Genomic DNA, 21,411 nt, shown 5'->3' on the forward strand with positions numbered 1-21,411 from the left:
TGGGGTTTAAACTCAGGGCTTCATGCTTGAAAGACATGGTGATGCACACCTGTATCCCAGGTTCATGGGAGGCATAGATATGAGGACTCTAGTCCAAGGCCTGCCTGGGCAAAACAGGAGACCCTCCCTGAAAAATAACTAAAGCCAAAAAGTGCTTGGAGCATGGCTCAAGTGGTTGAGTGCCTGCATAGCAAGGGAGAGGCCCTGATTTCAAACCCTACTACCTCTGAAAACAAAACTACTTAGTGAAGGTAGAATTATTTATCTGATCATGTTCTGGAGTAGAAATCAAACAGCATTTTGGGTTACCAATTTATGTGGCTTTGTACTAGTCTTCCTTTACCCACATATAGTTTTTATAGTTACCCTTCCTTACTAATGTTTGCTTCATCAATTAAAAGGGCAAACTGTAATTGGCTTTGAGGGAGTAGACTTTTGTTTTGAATGTGTCACCTGCCAGTGTTCAGACCACCAGTCATATGGTGGGTCATCACTAGACTGACCTTCTTGGTCGGGGAAGTGTGTCAGTATTAAGTCATTGTTATCTGTGCTTATTCCTCTTCCCAGTTGATTTTTGAATGGTTTCCCATTGCCTAATGTGTGAAATCACAAACTCCATGACTTAGGATTGAAAGTGGTCCTCAGCCACTCCTGACTCCCCGGTGACTTTGTTGCCTCCACCTTGCCTGACTTCTGAAGACAGACTTCGTTGTTTTCTCCTCTTGGTTGCTGTTGCAGTTGGTGCCCGCCTCATTGTGTATCACCTTTATTGCTTTGTCCCTCTGTCCTCTGTACCACATTCTGCATTCCTTGAAAACAAGGACTGGGCTCCCTTCATCTTTCTGTTCCTAATACTTAGTGTGTTTCTGACACACTCCTGGGGCTCAGTAAGATTAAACTTGAGTATCTATCCAGGACATAAGAACAAACACCCACATTAAAACTTGGACATGAGTGTTCACAGCTCCATTATTTTATAGCAGTTAAAAAGTAAAACAACCCAAATGTCCATAAGCTGGTGAGTGGATGAACAAAATGTGGTCCATGCATACAGTGGAGTGTTATTCAGCAGTTAGGAATGAAGGACTCAAAGATGGTACATGTAGATGCACCTCAAGAATATTATGCTAAGTGAAAGGAGCCAGTCACAAAAGACCACATACTGGTATACACTATTTCATCACAAGAGATGTTCAAAATAGGCAAATCTATAAGGAAAAAACTGGACTGGTTGTTGTACCAGATTGGGTGGGGCTAGGGAGTGACTACAAGTGAATATGAGGCTTCTTTTAGGGTTGGTGATAGTATAGTAAAATTACATTAAGGTAGAGGTTTGTTGCACAACTCCAGATGTACCCTTTCAGTGGATGAACTTTATGCTATGCAAATTATATATTGGCAAAGATGTTTTAGAAAAAAAGTTGCAGACAGAGTTTGAAGGCCTACTGAGTTTCTAAAGCTTTAATGGGCGATTAGACTTCTGATGTTTTCTGTAGCCCATGCTGGCCTTGAACTCAGGATTCTCCTGCCTCAGCCTCCCAAGTGCTGGGATTACAGCTGTGCATCACTGCACCTGGCTAGCCTTTAGCTTTTTTGCATACCATATGTGATCTAGGCTAAATCTCTCAATTGCTCTGCTTTAATTTTTCCCACTTAGATGTGATCCAAGAACATTGGTTACCTCCTGTCTGTAGTCAGTTTATTTGCAAGGGTGCCAAGACCATTCAGTGGGGAAAAGAATGGTCTCTTCAACAGATGGTATAAAGAAAACTGGATACCCACTGCGAAAGGATGAAGTTGGACTCTTGCCTTATGCTGTACAAAAATTAATTAAAAATGGGTTAAGCACCTAACTTATAAAAAAATTTATTAGCATTTAATATTTGTTCAGGGGGATAAATTGTGATATTTACATGTGCTTACAATATTTCTTAGTTTGATTTACCCCCTCCATCGTTCTCCCTCTTCCCCTCTTAGAACAATTTCAACAGGTTTCATTCTTCTATTTTCTTATATGAATACAAAATACATACACCATATTCACTCTCATTCACCCTTTCCTTATGCACACCCCTTCCCATTGGTACTCACCACCAGAAAGATTTATTTTACCTTTCTGCCTTTTAATTTTTTTTTAAGTATATACTGATAGTCCAAGAGGGTTTTGCCTTGGTACTTCAGACCTGTATATATCATACTGTAATCAGGTTATCCCCCTCCCCTGTTATTCACTCATTCTCTGTCAGCATGCTCCCCTAATATTCAACAGCTCACAGCACAGTGCATTATATTATATTCATGTGTAGATGGCTTGTTTCTTTTTTTTTTTTTTTTAATTTTTATTTTTTTATTATTCATATGTGCATACAATGCTTGGGTCATTTCTCCCCCCTACCCCCACCCCCAGCTTGTTTCAATATTTTTCATTCTCTGACATTTTCTTTCCCTCTTCCACTTCCCATAGTTGCCTCAGGCAGACTCACTTATACAATTTAAATCTCTCTCACTATATGTACATATGTGTACATATATATGCTATCATATATGTATATATACATTTAACTTACAGGTCTAGCTTCCATATATGATAGAAAATGTGCAACCTTTGATTTTTTGAGCCTGGTTTACTTTGCTTAATATGAAGTTCTCCTGCAAACAATGTAATTTCATTCTTCCTTGTGGCTGAATAAAACTCCATTGTGTATAGCTACCACATTTTCTTAATCCATTCATCAGTCATCAAACACCTGATTTAAGAGCTAAAATTATAAAACTTTTAGAAGAAAGCATAGGGACATATCTTCATGATAAATACGTACAAATGACCAATAACACACAGAAGATTCTTAGTATCCTTAGTCATTAGGGAAATGCAAATCCAAAGTACAGTAAGATATGGCTTCATGTCAACGAGGATGGCTGTAAAACCAGGAAGTAACAAGTGTTCACAAGGACGTGGAGAAATCAGAACCCTGTACTGCTCATAGGAAAAGAAAACATCGCAGTTTCTATGGAGAACACTGGCATGTTTCCTCACAAAACAGAACAAAATTGAAACGTAGAATTCCATATGACCCTGCAGTGTCATCCCTGGTTTATTCCCAATAAATTGAAAACTGGGAATCATAGTCACAGGCCAGTGCTCATTGAGCACTACTCATAGTAACTAAAAGGCAGAAACAACCCAAGTATGCAACAGATGAATGGATGAGCAAAGAGGTATGTCCATTCAAGGAATACCATTCAGCCATGAAAAGCAATGAAATTCTGAGGGCTGGAGCTGTTGCTCAAGTGGTAGAATACCTGTGTAGCAAGCATAAGGCCCTGAGTTCAAACCCCAGTACCACCAAAGGAAAAAAAAATGAAGTCCTGATACATGCTTACAACAGGGCTGAAACTTGAAAATGTTACCCTAAGTGAACTAAGCCAGACACAGAAGGATAAAAGTTGCGTGATTCCATTTACTAGAGTAGGCACATTCATAGATTCAGAAAGCAGATCAGAAGTTACCAAGGGCAAGGGGGAGATGGCAGTGGTGAGTTGCTATTTTAATAGGGACAGAATTTGTATTGGGGATTAAAATTTTGGACGAAGATAGTAATGGTTGTGCAACACTGAATATAACTGATGCCAGTGGCGTGCACACTTGAGATAGATAAAATGGCAAAATTTTGTTAGCTGTTGCCTTGATAAAAAAGGGCCAGGCACCTGTAATCCTAGCTACTCGGGAGGCAGAGATCCGGAGGATCTCGGTTTGAAGCCAGCCTGGTTTAATAGTTCAAAAGACACTATCTCAAAAATACCCAACAGAAAACAGGACTGGCAGACTGGCTCATATGGTAGAGCACTTGCCTAGCAAACATGAGGCCCTGAGTTCAAACCCCATTACCAAAGGAAAATGGTTAAATGCTCTATTTAGTGATTGAAAGTGAAGAATATGTTCTAGAATGTTGAGGTGGTATAGCAAGTATAATTGAGAAGTGAGTGGTTGCTGAAAAGACACTTTCCACAAACAATTATAATGCCTTTTGTTGGAAGATGAAGTAGTCAAGTAGAATGTCTTGAAGATGTTCTTCCTTTCTAAATAGCAAAGTGAATAAAAATAAACCTTTTGAACTTAGATCTATTATATAGTTTTTGTATTTGGATTCTGCAAGCTTGCACAGTGAACTATTAATAAAGCTTAAATGTTGCTGGGTGTGGTGGTACATATCTGTAATCTCAGCACTTGGGAGCTGAAGCAAGACAAAATTAAAACTTAAAACTTAAATGGGAACATGTATATAGAAGAGCTTTTAAGTGTCAAAATGTTAAACAGACCCTTACTCCCTTCTTATTTTCTAAAAAAGCCATATTTAATTTACTTTTTAGCTACTTCACTTTATTTCGTATTTATATATTTTTAATTAATTTATTTTGGAGACAGGGTCTTGCTATGTAGCCCAACCTGGCCTCAAACTCATGATCTTCCTCTGCTACCCGAGTGCTGGGATTATAAGTGTGCAGTACCACGTCTGGCTCACTTTATTAATTTATAAAAAATTCGATTTTAATTCCCTCTTCTTGCTTTTAGTACTTGGTGTCTCTGATCCAGGACAACCTAGGATGGATGTGGGTTTTCTACTTTTTCATTCTCATGGTAAGTGTGTGCTTTTTTTATTTTTTTGATAGCAGTTTTTCTTAATTTAGTTAAAAGCATTTACTTTAGTCATCTCTTCCAATCAGTAAAATTGCTGATTATTTTTAAAGATGCTTTTGTGAGCAGTAACATTTCATTAGTCTAAAAGACACATTCTTTTATTTTTTTCTTGATGGGACTGGGATTTGAACTCAGGGCTTTGCACTTGCAAAGCAGGTCCTCTACAGCTTGAACCAACCAACCTCCAGTCCATTTGGCTCTGGTTTGGAGATGATGGGTCTCAAACACTGTTTACTTGGGCTGGCTTCAAAATGTGATCCTCCTAATCAGCCTCCCAAGTAGCTAGGATTACAGCGGGAGGCATCAGTGCCTGCTTGTTGTAGGTATTTTTGAGATAGGATCTCCGGTTTTGACCAGGCCCGCCCCGACTGCAGCTGTCTTATACTTCCCGAGGTAGCAGGGGTGACTGGTGTGTATCATCACACCCAGCTGAAAAGACACATTCTCGGTTTGTCCTTGACCTGAGTGTAATGATTACTGCCATTTATAATTCCTGAAAAACATGAGACTTAAGTATTGCCAACCATTAATCAGTATACTTTTCTGGGCGCCTGTCTATCTGCTCAATATAATTTGGGAATTCTGAAGGAAATTACCATGGGTGCCGAGCAACTCAGTGTTAAAAAGCAGCATTGCTCTTAACACCGTGCTGTGTGCAGGTTCTGAAATGATGATGTCCCTGGAGGAGACAGTTCTGCTTTTCACGATCTCAGCTGGAATTTTGTACTCTTGGGAAGCAGCAGGTACAGAAGAAGGCCTTGGGCTTTAAATGCTGCTTTCTATTGAATAGGCACGTGGTAGTGCTCCTGAGAGGTGTGCTGAGAGTCTGAGGGTGTGGTCAGTGTCCTGCTCTTACATCTGGGCCATCCTAATAGCAGGCAGCCTCAGTCACTCAGCTCCTAGCAGCTGTCTCCTGACTGCCTTCTAGATTCTAAGACTGTGCCACAGAGCACAGTCAGGAGGGGAAGATGTCCCCTCCTGAGTATCTTCTAAGCAGAGGGAATGGCTGCTGAACGTGCTGGTGTGATCCTACTAGGAACTGTGAAAAAGAACCTGGGTCTGTGTGAGAGACCCTGTTCATCTGAGCTCCAGTAACAGCCTGCTTTGCCTGCGGCACTCATGTATCCTGGTTCTTTTGACAACTAATGTGACATTAAGTACTTTATAGTATTAACTGTAATTTTCTTTTTTTTCCTCTTTGTCTTTCTTTGTCTCTCTCCCTGCCTACCTCTCTTCTTCTTTCCTTCCTCCCTCCCTCAGTGCTGGGGACTGAACCTAGGGTCTTGTAGTGCGAGACAAGCAAGCATTCTACCACTTGAGCCACACCCTCAGCCCTTGTGTTTTTATTTTGTTTTTGAGAGGGTCTCGCTAACTTTGCCCCAGGTGTTCTTGAACTCTCAGTCCTCCTGCCTCTGCCTCCTGAGTAGCTGGGATTAAGACATGTCTCATTAAGTATATTTTTCAAAAGTCATTTTGTAATTGACTGAAGATTAAGAGCTACTTTTGTATGAAGCAAAATGAATGTCCAGATCCATTGTTATGTTCAAAACATGATGCTCTAACAGAAGCAAATTGTTGTTGCATTTTTAATACTTTTTTCTCTTCACAGACAAGTTGTACGATTCTGTTTATCTCACCATTAATAGCGAGAGAAATATTCTCTCTTGTGCAAAGGAGACAAGCTCGCATATTGAGTGACTGATATCTACACAAAGAAAGGACAGTGGGATATGTGAGACTATTAGTTCTTTCATTCGCCTTTGGGGGTAGTTTAAGAGCACCAAGATAACCTCAGCTAGTCAGGCCTCCTTCAACACTGCCAGCCCCTGAGACACTGGCCGGCAGCGAAGGCCAGGTGATTTTCTACACTACGTGAATTACTGATGATTTTTGTTGTTTGTGAATGTACTGAACAGCGTGTAAACTTGCCAGCACCCTTGTTTGGTCTGTTGAGGTTTATCCCTCTAACCTTAAGTGTTGTACTGGCCGTGGACCCTTGTTCTCCAGCCTCAAGAGGTGAGTGAACAGGAGGCAGAGCCTGTGTCGCTGAGGAATGGAAGGCATTTTGCTTGGTAATGAGTTTGCAGAGAGTGGATTGCCTTTGAGGTGTCAGATACCCATAAAGAGCTCCAGCTGGAAGAAACTACAAGCCTGCCCTGGACAGAGACACTTTTACTAACAGAGGTGACCACACCGTGTGCTTGTTGGCCTGGTCACTGTCTCATCTCAAATCACTGTCAGCTTGTTCTCCTGTGACTCCACTCACAATGAGTTCGATTCCTGGAGTTATTTAGTCTTCCTTTGAAGGACCACTGGCACACAGTTATCTTGAACATTCTAGTGTGGAGCTCACAACCCCGGATTCGAGGTCTGGGAACGTTCACGGCCTCTGGGAAGCTACTCTGCATTAGCCCTGTTCTTGGAGGACTGATCTCTGCACAACCAGGTTCCTGGAATTACCTCAGCAGAAGACTAGAGTTAGGGGAAAGGCAAAGACACGTGGGGTGTGCTGTTGAATCATGTTAATCCATCTCTGTGGCCTGGGGCACGTCACCTCTAGAAGATTGTACAGTATGCCTTCAAAGGCTGTGAAATTGTTATTAATCAATATTTTAAGGTCATTTTGTATGTATATTTTGAATTATGTAAACAGACTAGGAGGAAAATGTGCAATTTTGAGGGATACCTAATTTGCCTCTGGCTTTACACTCCACAATGGGGTGTGTCGATGAACTTGTTAATGCCATTTAATCAAGCAGACTTTTGATCACTTTATTGTTCATTTACTGACATAAAGGGAAAATGTGAAACACAGGAAGGGAAAATAAACTGAGTTTTATAATAAATGTCTGTCTGTTTGGTTATTGAAGTGTCTGCCATGAGCTCTACGGTTTGGTTTTTGTGGTACTGGGGACAGAGCCCAGGGCCTTGCACACCGTAAGCGTTGTCTGTAGATGTCCAGATGCTGAGTGCTGCTGGCTCTGATCACACAGCTCTGCCAGGTCTTGCAGCTGCCACACCCTTGGGGCTGGAGGGCCTTGTTTCTGTCAGGTTCTGTAAAGACTTGCCCTCTCCCTTTACCGCAGTAAAGGATGTATTCCTTTGTTGGTGCTGAGGTTTGAGCCACTCCATCAGTCCTTTTTTGTGATGGGTTTTTTAGAGAGAGGGTCTCCCAAACTATTTCCCCTGTCAAACTGTGATCCTCCTGATCTCTGCCTTCTGAGTAGCTGGGATTACAGGCATGAGCCACTGGTGCCCATCTCAGTTTGGATGTAATTGTGACTTAAGAACTGTCCCTAGATGATCCCTGTTCTTATTGTTAACCCTCTTGTTGACATTGGCTCAGTTTCCTGTGCTCCACATCGTTAGGGTCAAACCTTTGTGTCTTGACCTAATTTGAAATACAATATTTATATACATGGAAATGTAGTAAAACTCCCTGTATCGCTAGCTACCTTAAAAATGTCTTTCAAAAGGATAACAAAGGAAAGTAAAACAGGTCCTGTGTGGGGATTGGTATCAGCGGGAGGGAAAAGGATATAAGGAAAGTGTGTAGGAGGGTGAATATGATGGAAATACTATGTATACATGTAAGTGGAAAATGAGACCTGTTGAAACTATTCTAAGAATGGGAGGCGGGGGAATAAAGGAGAAGTATGGACAGGGTAAATTTAACCAAGATATATCGTAAGCACTTATATAAATGTCACAATGTACCTCCCCAGTATAAAAACATTAAAAAAAATAAACGCCTAGCTCTGGGCAAAATGATATATTCCCTTGTTATAGTTCTCCAATCTGTGAAGGAATTAACTTTCACAAGCATCTAGGAGTTAACTTCATTTTCTTATCTTTTTTTCCCCCTTGAAGAAAAGGCCATGGTGAAAGCTCATTTGAAAATGCACACTGTGAATTTAGAAAATAAGGTAAAAAATATATGGTACAGAAGGAGGCTTTTACACAATAAGATAAAGGATTATTGAACCCGAAGAAATATGCATTTCAAGTTTCTCAGGTTCTGGAAATAAAAATAATGATTAAAAGATCTTTATATAATAATTTTTAAAAGCGTGGAAAAGAAAATCTATCCTTCCCTGACAGGTAGGTTGAGGGACGAGAGTGGTGGTTGTGTGTGGTTTGTGTGGGGGAAAGGCCTGCTGTGTGCAGTGATGCTCTCACTCCCTTCTTTCCTTCCTCAGAGCCTCAGGTTCTCCCTGTATCCCAGTAAGTAACTGATGAAGCCTTTTCTTAGCCCTTTTCCTTCGGACTGATGCCTTGCCTTTCCTTTTCACAGCCAGACCCTTCAATATCGGATGGTGTCTGCCGCTTGCCTGGCTGTCCTACTAACTTCCTCAACTAGGTAACTAATATGCTTATCCAGGACCATCCTGGTTTACTCCTGTCCTCCTGCCACAATCATCAGTGGCACTTCCTTTGGCTCTCCAAGTGCACTGGTGTGGACACTTTTGACCTTTTATCACTCTACAGAAACCCAGCTCGTTCCTCATCCTCCTTAATCTTTCTCTTATACTTAACACTGGTAACCACTTCATTTTTCCCTGCTTCTTTTTCTTTGGCTTCTATGGTATTCTAATTTCTTGGATCTTCTAGCATCCTGTTCCTTTTCCTGCTCTCCCCACCTCTTCCCTTTCTGCTGATTTCCTTCCTATTATAGGTGCCACAGACGTTCTCTGGTGAGTCGTTTTTGCAGTTATGGACCCAGTGAATGCGAAACTGGAGGGAGGTGTCAGTGTGTGAACTGTGAACTATGTGGAGTGTAGCTAGTGCAGATCTTCAGGGAAGGAAATGGGATCATCTCGCCTAAGCTCAACCCCTCTCTGTCCCACACAGACCACTCTGCCAATTGCCTACATTAATGGTTTTCACAGTTTCTAGGGCATAAATCATTAAAGCCACTTACCCACTCCCCACGTAAAAATGCACATGTGAAAAAACATTCAGAATTTTACTACAAGATGTTCACGGGCTGAAGTTTGAGGCCGATTCTTAGAGCACAGTTACAGACCTTGGCCAAGAGAGTCCGAGCCTTGCACCGAGGTTCTCCAGTGAGTGTACTGAGTCTCCCATTGCCTCTCTGGACCTGTGAACCTGCTACAGAATCTGCTAGCTCAGGACTTGTCACAGTGGCCACATAGTCATGCCTTCTTGTCTTGATCCCCACTTCTCTGGAGTTCCTGTTCTCTCCTCCAGCGTTCTGTCTTCATTTTCCTTCAAGCTTTGGTCATCATCATCTAGTCTAAGAAACATTTCCCAGCCTAATCAGCCTCTACTACCTCTCCTCCCTTTGGTAGCCATGTCTGTATTACTTACTTGATGTGTGCTGTCATCTCAGCCTCTTAGGAGAGCTGTGCTCTTTATTTTATTTTTCCCCAAAGCCAAGTCCCTTGTGTAGTCAGAGCTGGATGGAAGTTGCTCGCATTGGAAAAGGTGGAAGGAAGATTGGGGTGGAGGGTGGTAGAGGAAGTGTGGCTTCTGAGAGCTGAGGATTGCCCTTTTACTTGCTCTCCACGGGACGCCACTCTCCTGCAGTAGCTGCCCAGGTCTGCAGGTTGCGGGGCCTTGCAGTGCCGTGTGCTGTCCCCAGGCTCCGCAGCAGGGACAGAGGGCTTTCTGTTCCAGCACAGACCCCAAAGCACCTCTTAAGACTCCTACTGTCCATTCTCCCTTAGGCTGTCCTCTTCCTTCCATGCACTCGTGTTCTCTAGTTCCCGCCATGTCCCACCTCCCATCCCCCACCTCTCATCCCCCTACTAGTGATGCTCCTTCCTTCAACCTTCTGCAGCCCTTATCTTGGACTACAGTCTGCCCCAGGCTGCCCAGCTTTACAGCCTGAGTGTGTCTGGCTTCTGGCTGTCATTTCCTCACCAAAGTCAGCATCTGGTCCAAGGACACAGCAGCCATTTAATTAGTATAACTGATTTACTGCTTCCTTTGTCCACTCTGCCTCTTTTGTGCTTACAGATTCAATCTTAGTTATCCTTCTTTTTCTTCTCCTTAATTATAAATTATGTGTTACTAAAAGGTACTTTATTTTTTTCGGAAGTACCAGAGTTTGAACTCAGGGCCTCATGCTTGTGACTCTCCCACTTAAGCCATTCCACCAGCCCTGTTTTTTGTGTTGGGTATTTTTGAGACAGGGTCTTGCAAACTGTTTGCTGTCTTTGAACCATTCTCTCCCTGATCTCTGCCTCCTGAGCAGCTAGGATTACAAGTGTAAGCCACTGGTGCCTGGCCTAAAAGGCATTTTTAGAAGCAAGAACCCTTAAATATACATACATATGTATATGTATAACCATATGAAATATGGTTGCACATAGTTATATAGATAGTTATCTATAATTAAACAAGTCTAGTATATTCAAAAGAATTCTGTACTTGGACACTTGGGTGTGGCCTTTCAATCATTAGTAAAAGAAGGCCTTCTGTGTGCATAGAGTTTTAAAAGTTGCCACGCTATCTCTTGTTTTATCCCCACCTCAGCCTTTGTAAAGTGGAGAGGTCGTTCTGTGATTAGTGGTGAGCCCTGAGACTCAGAAGGTGATTGCTTTGTCTAGGATCACATAATCTAGTAAATGGCAAAACAGAACTAAATTAACGCCAGTGTTTTGACTTCAGTGTTTTTCCATTTTGCTGTGCGGCCTATTCTTTACCTGACTCTTGGCCTAGGCTCACTTCCAAGGTGTAATTCTGTAGTGAGTGACTCAGCTTTCTTGAGGGTCAGGGTCCTGAAGAATAAGCAGAGCTGTCAGGCATGGTGAGGGTTCTGGGTTTTGGTAGCCTAGGCTGGCCCTGAGCTTTGGATTCTCCTAGCTCTGCCTCCCAAGTGCCGGGATGCCAGGTGTGGGCTGCCATGCCCTACTGTGGTAAGGCTTTGTGTGACACTCCCTGGAGCTCCCCATCTTCTTGCACTGGGGTTAGGAGTCTGCCGAGCTGCTGGCTGGCATCCTTGCTAGGGATCTTAGCCCATCTTTGCAGCGGATTTGCTCTAAGTTTGCCTCTAAGAAGTACCTCTGGGGAGGGGGAGCAAGACAGAGTAATTGGGTATGTGTGAATATTACCCAAGTACATTATTTACATGTATGAAGATATTAGAGCAAAACCCATTATTTTGTATGATTAATACAAAAAAACCACAAAACTCTGTTCACTCTCTCTCTGATCCTTCTGTAGAGTTCTGCCACCCAGGGAGCTCTTGTGTTGTGATTGCTCCCCTCCCCCACGTCCCTGGATAGTCAGTGAAGGTACCTTATTTCCTGCGTGTGGCCTCTCCAGGTCTAATGTCCCTCCCCGGCCCAGCTCCCTGCCCAGTCACCCTCCTTCCTGATGAATGTTTCATTAATTTCAAGTGAGCCTCATGCTTCTAAAACACCATTAGCAGGCCTTTTACGCTTGCCTTTGCCCTCTGATTAAAGACATAACTTTTGTTTTCTTTTTGCCCTTTCAGAAATGAGACAAAAAAATAGCAAAATCATTTGATACTTTTTCCAATCCTCTTTATCCCGTAGCACACAGAAGTTGTCATTTCAGAATGTCAACATTAGAGAAGGCAGATAAAAGAGCCACCTTGCCCAACAGGAATGTTGTGGATTTAATGGGATAATTGTATTTAGGTGAAACCTCTCCTCCAGGACTTCAAAGGCCTGTACCTGCTTTCATAGTTATTATCACTGAGCCAGCCCTACCTGCACAGTGACATCAGGATGCATAAACTAGATTGTGTGGTGTGTTTGTTTATTTAGCATCTTGTTTAGCCTCATGATGGAGGGTTTCAAGAGCCTTGCTGCAGTGGTTTTCCATCAGAAAATAGCATCTGTGCAATAGCATAGGTGACTGGCCTGTGTCTCACGGAACGAAGATGCTCCAGGCTCTGGAACCAGGAGGGCAGGGCTGGCAGGCGAAGGAGCCGCATGAAGTACAGGCAGTCCAGGGCCCCTTCCCCAGCTGTGCCTCCAGACCAAAATAGACCGTACCTTCGCCTTCTCACTGGTAGGACTCACCTAAGAGGTGATTCTTTGAGCAAGCTCTTGGAGGGGGCTATCGGTGCTGCCTTGTCCCCAGATCTGTCATTTAACAGAACTTTTGAGAAGCAAGCATGTGCCGAGTGGCCCCCAGGAATGACCCTGCTGTCACTTCATGTGCATCCCGTGTCAGCAGCTCTGGGACTTCTTACGAGCTCACTGAATACCATGGCATCATAGTGGTTCCAACTTACACGGAGGCTTTTCTGTCTGTGTTTTGCTCTCTCTGTTCCCTCCAGAGAAGCAGTTCCTGCCCAATAAGCCTCTTTCCCTGTGGCAGGTCATTCGTGTCTCTGGACTCAGCAGGGGGAGACAAAGTCCAAAGGACAGTCCACAGTGCCCTTTCAGCACTGGACACTGCTACACGGTCATTTTTTCATTATTTCTGTAGGTCTGTGTGATTTGAAAACTGACTACTTCTGCTCCCTCCTGTGCCCTCGAAGTTCTCGGTTTCCTTCTAGTCTTCTGTTCCATGGTAAGCACCCTCCCCACCTGCTTTACTGTGTGATCCTCCAGATAGACTGAGTCTCCACTTGGATGGCACTGTCTCAAATCCCCCTTCTTGGCCATGGCCTTGGGCTAGCTTCTGAAGTCTCAGATGAATTGATGTCCAGTTTCACTCCAGCTCTGCTTCCTGTCCTTACCTTCTCTCCACCCATTTCCTTCAGTCTTTAAGTCTCCTCTGAAATTGAGGGGAAAAGAAGAACCCCTGAACAGCTCCCCAGCACTGCAAGGGGATGGAGGGAGAATATTGTCCGAAGATCCTAGGATGTCTCAGGCCAGTCTGCAAAGCACCTCCCATTTAACTTTCCTAGTGCTCTTTGTTTCATAAACCGCTTGAAATGTTTTTGAGTAGCCTTGGGTGTCAAGGCTTGAATTTTACCACTGAGCTACACCCCTAGCCTTATCTAGATTCTTACTCAGTAAGTAGTTCTCTTATCTTGTCCCATTTTCTCTGTTGGTAGTCAAGCAATCTTCTGTCCTTCCAGGGTCACAGCCTTAAGGATTCTTAGTGACACATCTTTCTCTGTCCGGGTATCCAGGCCCCGAGGGTTGCTGCTTTTTCTGTCCTTTGGCTTCCAGTTCATCCTTTTGTTTGTTTGAGACAGGAACTCACTATGTATCCCTGGTTGCCCTTGAACTTGAGATCCTCTTGTTTCAGCTGTCTGAGTGCTGGGATTACAGAAATGCATCACCACTCCAGTTTAGCTTTCATTTTGGTTTGGAAGCCACCTTTCTCTCCCTGAATGACTGGCAACAGCCTTACAGTGGTTGTTCCTGCTCCTAGCCTTGCCCTGCTCCAGTCTCTCACGATAACAGTCCTTTTGTGGTAGTGGTGGTCCCCTGCTCAGACACCAAAAGTGACTCTCCTGAGTTGGATCAACTGTGGGCCCTACACGAATCCTCATTGGTAGCCAGAATGTTTGAGAGACCCGGATTTGGAGAAAGCAGGACTGCGTCTCTTCTACTCACTTCATGGTGTTTGTTACAACATCGAACGCCTCTTTCTCTGACTTTTTTATTGAAAAAAGGAACCACTTCGTTGAGCTACAACTCACACATGTCATGTGAGTTGCCATTTTAATCATGTAGAGTGTTTTGTGGCACCGGGGTTTGAACTCAGAGCCTCACACTTGCTAGGCAGGTGCTCTACTCCTTGAGCCACTTTGCCAGCCCACAAGTTGGCATTTTAAATGTTCAATGTTTTTTGGGATGTTCACAGAGCTGTGCAACCCTTACCACAACTTCAGAACATTTTCTCACCCCCTACAGAAACTCTGTATGCTTAACAGTCCCTCCCAGTTTCCTCCATTTGCTCAGCTCCCGGCGATCATCTGCCTACCTTCTGTCCACATGGAGCTTCCTCTTCTGGGTGATGTGGCCCTCTGTGACCCGCTTCCTTCACTTAGTGTGCGTTCAGGATTCATCTATGTTGGAGAGTCTGTCCGTTCTTCATTTTTATTGCTCAGGAAATATTCTAGCGTATGGATACGTCACGTTTTATTTCTCCATTCATCAGCTGGAGGACTTTAGGCTTGTCTTTAGTTTATATAATTCACTTGTTAGTGTATTCACAGTTACGCAACCGTCACTACTGTCTATTTTTACAGCATTTCATCAACTCAGAAGGGAACCCCATACTCATCCCCAGTCACTCGCTGTTCTCCCCTCTCCCCTGATCCTGGCAAGCACTGGTTTACCTTCTGTCCCTATGGTTTTGCCTATTCTGGGTGTGTCATATAAATGGAATCACCCAGTATGTGGTCTTTTGTGACTGGATTCTTTCTTTTGCATTAGATTCTGCATTTGTCTGGCATCCATCCATCCATCCATCCATCATGGGGCCAACTGTATTAACGATATATTGTTATTTTCTATCCTCCTGACTTTCTGTCATTTGTGACCTCACTGACTAGCACAAGGCTGCTTCTCCCAGAGCTAGTCATTCCTTAGAAATAGCAAGGGGCTGGTCCAGGAGAACACCTGGACCATATGCAAACTGCCCAGAGTCCACTCTGCCAAGGTCTCCATTATCGAATTCACATGCCAAGTCCAACAGGAACAGTAAACATCTCATCAGAACCCACAGTTACGTCATTAACTTGTGGTAAAGCAGCAGATTTTCTTTTGTGTGTGTGTGTGTGTGTGCTACTGGGGCTTAAATTCAGGGCCTACACCCAAAGCCACTCCACCAGCCCTTTTTTTGTGGTGTTTTTCTTGAGATAGATAGGGTCTCACAAACTATTTGCCTGGGCTGGCTTCAAACTGAACTTGGGAAGCAGACATCAGGAGGGTTACAGGCGTGAGGCACCAGCATCTGGCTTGGAGACTATGCTACACAATTTGTAGCTATGTCGACATATTATCTGTGTTTTTGTACACACTAAGAGTTGGCCCTCTTGTATTTTAGGTTGTGCACTCATGGATTCCACCAACTATGGATCAAAAATCTTTGAAAAAAATTGCATCTGTACCAAACACGTACACTTTTCCCCGTCATTATTCCCTAAGCAATGTAGTATAGAACTATTAACACGGCACTCACATTGCGTCAGGGATAAGTGATCTAGAGGTGATTTAAGGTATGGGAGGGCATGCATAGGTTCTATGCAAAATACTGTGCCATTTTGTAGAACAGACTTGAGTGTCTGCATATTTTGGTATACAAGGAGTGTCCTGGGATCAGTCTCTCACAGCTACTGAGGGAATATTGTGTTTCCTTTGCTCTAAATCAACACAGGGTTAGGTACCAGACAAGTAGGGACAGCCCCTTGGTCCCAAAGCCTGCACTGTTTCTCCCATCCTGCTTTGCCTTTGATGCAGAAAACAAAATGAAGGCTCTGGCCCAGGGGTTCCTCTCGCACCCTCCTCTTAGAAACTTGGTAATAAAGATCTTCTAGTGGTATTGAGCTCTCTTTGCTGTCACTCATTCTGTCCCATGACAGAATTCTGCAGGTACAACTGGGACAAAGCTTTGTAGGAAGTTTTAAATCAGGAAGTGTGACTCCTCCAGCTTTGTTGTTCTTTTTCAAAATTGGTTCAGTGATTCTGGCTCCTTGTGCTTCCGTATGATTTTAGAATTAGCTTGTCAATTTCTGAGAATGATTTTGACAGGGATTGTGTTGAGTCTATAGATCAATTTGGGGAGTTTTGCTATCTGAACAATATTACGCCTTCTAATCCATGAATTTAGGATATGGTTCCATTTATTTAGGTCTTTCATTTCTTTCAATGATGTTTCATAGTTTTTTTGTTAAGTTTATTCCTAAGTGGGTTCTATTCTTTACTGTAAGTGGAATTATTTTTAAAATTTCATTTTGGATTATTCAAAGATCATATATGGAAATGCACCATTATATTTTGTATATTGATCTTGTATCCTAAATGTTGCTGAAACTTGTTTGTTCTAATAATTCCTTTGTGGATTCCTTAAGATTTTTTTGATTTATTTGTTTTGTTTGTATGTAGCCTAGCCTGGCCTCAAACTCTGAGTCCTTTTTCCAAATCCTCCCAAAGGCTAGGATTAAAGATGTGTGCCATCATGCCTGGCTTAATATATATAACCTTTCTTTCTTTACTTTTTTTTTCCTTTTGATTCTGGAAGTTGAATCCCCACACAGCCTGCATGCTAGACAGTGTTCTACCACTGAGTTTTATCCTTAGCCCTCAGGACTTTTATTTATAAGAATAAAGATCATATCATCTAAGAATAGAGATACTTTTGCTTCTTCCTTTCTCGTCTAGGTGCCTTCATTCACTTTTTAAGTTATTTTTGGCTCATTCCCCCTGGTTACAGCCTCCAGCACATTGTTCTGTAGCAGCAGCGGGAGGAAACACACTTGTCTTGCTTCTGATCTAGTTTTCACCATTGAGATGGTGTAAGTTCCTCAGAGTTGATCTCTTGCTACTTTGTCACCCTGCACTATCTCATTCCTTTCTCTATTACATACAGTAAAAGGAATGTGACACTCAGCATCAGACCTGGATTGCACTTGATTAGTTCATTAATTCTGGGAATCACTGAGTGTCAGACACCAGTGTATGAAAGAAACTCCTTGCTTCCGAACTGCTGCTAATAGAATGAAAGAGACTGTCATATGGGGTAAATACTGTCGTGTGATAAGCGCTGTGATGGGGAAATGGTCAGGGTCGTGAGGGGTACAGAAAACAGGCCCCTGGGAAGGTCAGAACAACCACTATGATGCCTGAATTTCTCATGGACCACAGGAGAGAGTTTTGGGGAGAAAGGAAGCATTTGCAGAGATTGCAAGCTAGTTGTATTCTGTGAACCACGGGGATCCCTATGAGGCTGGAGTGTGGGGTTTTGCAAGTGAGGGGCCTGAGGTGACCCTGGAGAGTTAGTGGTGCCAACTCACATGGGACCCTGTAAGCTTCCAAAGTCTGTGTGAGAACCGGATCGTGTGTTAGGACGTGTGGTGGGTGAGAAGATGGGCAGAGAAAGGTGGAAGTGGGAAGGGAGTGCCTCAGCAGGGAAGAACTCGAGGCCAAAGTAAGGCCCTAAAGTAAAGTGGGAAGAAGAGGACAGTGTCAAGGAAGGATCAACAAGTTATGTTGCAAGGGACTGTGAGAGGTGAGGGAAAGGAGTTTGTAGAGAATGACTCGGTTTTCTGATGTTGTTTGGTGGGATAACCTGAGGTTATTTTGTTTTGTTTTGTTTTTTTGTTGTGTGGGGGACTGGGGTTTGAATTCAGGGCTTTGCACTTGCAAAGCAGGTGCTGTGCCACTTGAGCCACACCTCCAGTCTGTTTTGCTCTGGTTTTTGGAGATGAGGTCTTATGAACTATTTGCCCAGGCTGGCCTAGAACTGCTATCCTGCCAATCTTGGCCTCCTAAGTAGTTAGGATTACATATGTGAGCCACAGTGTCCTGGCCAGTTTTTAAAATAACATATAATAACTGTATGTTCTTTATGGTGTTCCGTGTGGTGTTTTGGTGCATTTATTTATTTTGGTGGCACTGGGGTTTGATCTCACGGCTTCACACTTACTAGGCAAGTGCTCTTACAACTTGAATCACTCCGTCAGCCCTTTTTTGTGATGGGATTTTTTTTGAGATAGGGTTTTGAAAACTATTTGCATGGGGCTGGCTTTGAACACATGATCCTCCTGATCTCTGCCTCCTGATTAGCTAGGATTACAGGTGTGTGCCACTGGTGCCCGGCTGGTTTGGTGCATTTGTACATTGTGCAATGCTCACTCCATGGATTCAGTTTTCTTACCTGTAAAATGGGAAAACACTTCACGGATAATGTGCAAATCTCTTAGTGCATTTGGGGACTTGATAAATCCTCATTCTTTTTGCTTTCACTATTTTGTTTGTGTTTCTGCCACTCTCTCAGTACTGGTCTTCATTTGGTCAGTCCCACCTTTGAGACGCTTGTCTTTGCCATGCCCACCATCCCTTCTGAGACCCCTGTGGATTAACTCCCTGGTCCCTCTGTCCCGTCCTGATCAATGTAACCGTTTTTGGCTGTGCTTTGGTCATCCACATGGCCTCTCCCCCTCACAAGGAAGGACTGCCACTAGTCTCTTTCTTATCCTGATGACCATTTATCTGTCAATGGCACTATTATTTTCCCAGTCAATCTAGAACAAAATCATTTTCTGTAGGTGAAAAAAACATCCATCTCTAGTGGTCTCTAGTTTTCAGTCTTCCTCTTCCTCTCCCATTTCCTCACACTCAGTGACTGTTAGGACTCTGTTCAGTCAACCCCAGAACACTGTGCCCTTTTCCCTTTTCTACCCACTGTTACCACCCTCGTTCAGGCCTTTGTTACTCCCATCTGAACTACCAGTCTGGCTCTCTTCCTCTAGTCTCTCTCCCTTTTGATCCATCCTGCATTGCAACTGCCAGTCAGAGCTTCTGGAAGCTTGGATCTGATCGTTACCGCCACCCTGCTGGGGGTCTTCAGTGGGTTTTCCACACCTCCCACATCAGGCCCAAGTGCCTAAGTAAGTAATTTAAGGCACTGCATGCCCATACTCCGCGTGCCTTTCCGGTGTTACCTCCCCACATCCTGGTAGAAAAATGGGACAGTTCTCTGTACTTGGTGTCACCTCTGAGTCTCTCTTGTGGGAAGTGCTCTCATTCTCCAAGGCGTGGTTCATGACCTGCCTGACTTTCATCTAACCAGCTAATTCCTCTCCCATGGGACTCAGTGTGAATTTTAAGTGGTTTGTATATATATTTCATCTTGCCAACCACATTGAATGTCCTTAAGGGCGCCTCCCTCCTCTGTGTAACCCTCAAAGCGCCTTCCTCATCTCAGATACAATGTGCCACAGTCCCCATCTTCCTGAAGCGTGAGGGCATGACTTCTGCTTTTCCAGTGCCCATCCTGAGGGTCTGTGACACTCTGAAGGGTGAAGGACAACTGATTGTTCCCTGGGGAGCCTCTTACAATGTAGTACAGAGCTATGTGAGGATGCTACACAGACTCTTATTTAAATTCTCTGTGACTGAGTTGAGACAGCCTCTGCGGCCCTTAACTCTTTATATGGCAGCCATGGTATAAGTCGCCATGGACCTTGTAGGAGCCAGAAAGACTGGGATGTTGACCCAAGCGCTGTGCAGTTAAGTAGAGCTGTGGGTAAATGCATACACTCCCTGGGTCCTTTTAGTCAAATAAATGACCAGGTGATCCATTTGGTAAATTTCAAAAGGTCTGCCCTGCCCTGCCCTGCCCTGCCCTGCCCTGCCCTGGAATGGCTTCTCGACACAGCTGCCTCATCAGTGCTGAGAAGGAGGTGGCCCTAAGTCCCAGTCTGTCATCCCTGGTTTCCAGGAACCTAGACAGAAACAGGAGAATAGAAAGTTAGCTGGTTTCTTCCTTGGGCTAAAACCACTCAGCTCCTCAGTTCTTACAATGCTTGGCTCCTGGCAGCCAGACCAGGAAGGAGCGGAACTGTGAAGGGTGCCAACAAGGGCACCCGTGTCCTTGGCAGTGCTCAGAATAGCATTCGCAGCTCCTGGTGACTCATCGCCCGCAGCCTGCCCACCCGTGATCGGGAGGCTGAGGTCGGCTGAGTCAGGGCTCCTGCAGTTTCCGCTGGGCCCCACGCACGCTGCCTTCTCCAGGCTGTCCCACTGAAGCAGAGGGGACTTCATGGCTGCCTGCCCCCCTCTGCTTTGAGGTCCAGGTCCATGTGGAGAAGAAGGGGAATTCTTGCCACTGGTTTTAGGGACTGCCCTAAACGAGGGGTCCAGTCAGCCCCCTGGAACTCTACGGTGACAGCTACAGTATCCATGGGCAGATTCTCCCCCTCCTAAACCTGCAATCAGTTCTCTGAACTTGCCCCATTCTTTTCTCTTTATTATTTTTTTCCCTCTTTCCTTGCTCAGCAAGAATTATTTTTATTTATGAAATCACAGCTGTTGGATTTTATTTTTTTTTTTTTGTGGTGGTCTGGGGATTGAACTCAGGGCCTCATGCTTTCTAGGCAAACGCTCTATCACTTGAGCTACTCTGCCAGGCCTATTTTTGTATTGTATATTTTCCAGATAGGGTCTTGAGAACTATTTGCCTAGGCTAGTTTTGAACTGCAATCCTCCTGATCTCTGCCTCCTGAGTAGCTAGGATTATAGGCGTGAGCCACTGCGCCCAGCTAGCTGTTGGATTTTTGCTTCTTGGGATAATTTCTCTCTGAGGTGTATTCACATCTCTTGGATGGTCTTTGCCTATCACTCGCCATGACTGGGGACAGCATCCTGTTGCTTGTGACACTGAGCTTCTGTGTGCATCTAGGCCCAGTGCTTACCATATCTGACCCCTTTTGACCTGCCACACAATCACTAGGTTGAAGAATCATTTCAGTGCCATGTTATGCTTAAAAATGGATCATTCGTGGGCTGGTGGGGGTGGCTCAAGTGGTAGAGCCTGCTTAGCAAGCGTGAGGTTCTGAGTGCAAATCCCAGTACTGCAAAAAAGAAATAAATAGGCTGGAGCCGGTGACTCACACCTGCTAGCTACTCAGGATGCAGAGATCAGGAGGATCATGGTTTGAAGCCAGCCTGGGCAAATAGTTTGTGAGACCTTGTCTTGAAAAAACCCATCACAGAAGAGGGCTGGTGGAGTGGCTCAAGGTATAGGCCCTGAGTTCAAGCCCCAGTACGGAAGGAAGGAAGGAAGGAAGGAAGGAAGGAAGGAAGGAA

The 21,411-nt window shown here is 44.0% G+C and overlaps 1 protein-coding gene across 6 annotated transcripts in view; it reads left to right on the forward strand.

Annotated features, from left to right (window-relative positions):
• The window catches only part of Slc37a3 (solute carrier family 37 member 3), a 40,552-nt gene extending 32,999 nt beyond the window's left edge, over nucleotides 1-7,553 (forward strand). For 2 of the 6 annotated variants that reach the window (XM_074062095.1, XM_074062102.1), the window contains 2 exons: nucleotides 4,574-4,639; nucleotides 6,309-7,553. In XM_074062095.1, the coding sequence (XP_073918196.1) occupies nucleotides 4,574-4,639; nucleotides 6,309-6,401 (159 nt within the window). In that variant the 3' untranslated portion in view covers nucleotides 6,402-7,553. Of the gene's footprint in view, nucleotides 1-4,573; nucleotides 4,640-5,959; nucleotides 6,281-6,308 lie in introns of those variants that run through there. The other 4 variants (XM_074062090.1, XM_074062091.1, XM_074062099.1 and 1 more) reach the window with 3 other exon arrangements.
• Nucleotides 7,554-21,411: the final 13,858 nt, after the last annotated feature.

Source organism: Castor canadensis, chromosome 2 (assembly GCF_047511655.1).
Source record: "Castor canadensis chromosome 2, mCasCan1.hap1v2, whole genome shotgun sequence".
NCBI lineage: Eukaryota > Metazoa > Chordata > Mammalia > Rodentia > Castoridae > Castor > Castor canadensis.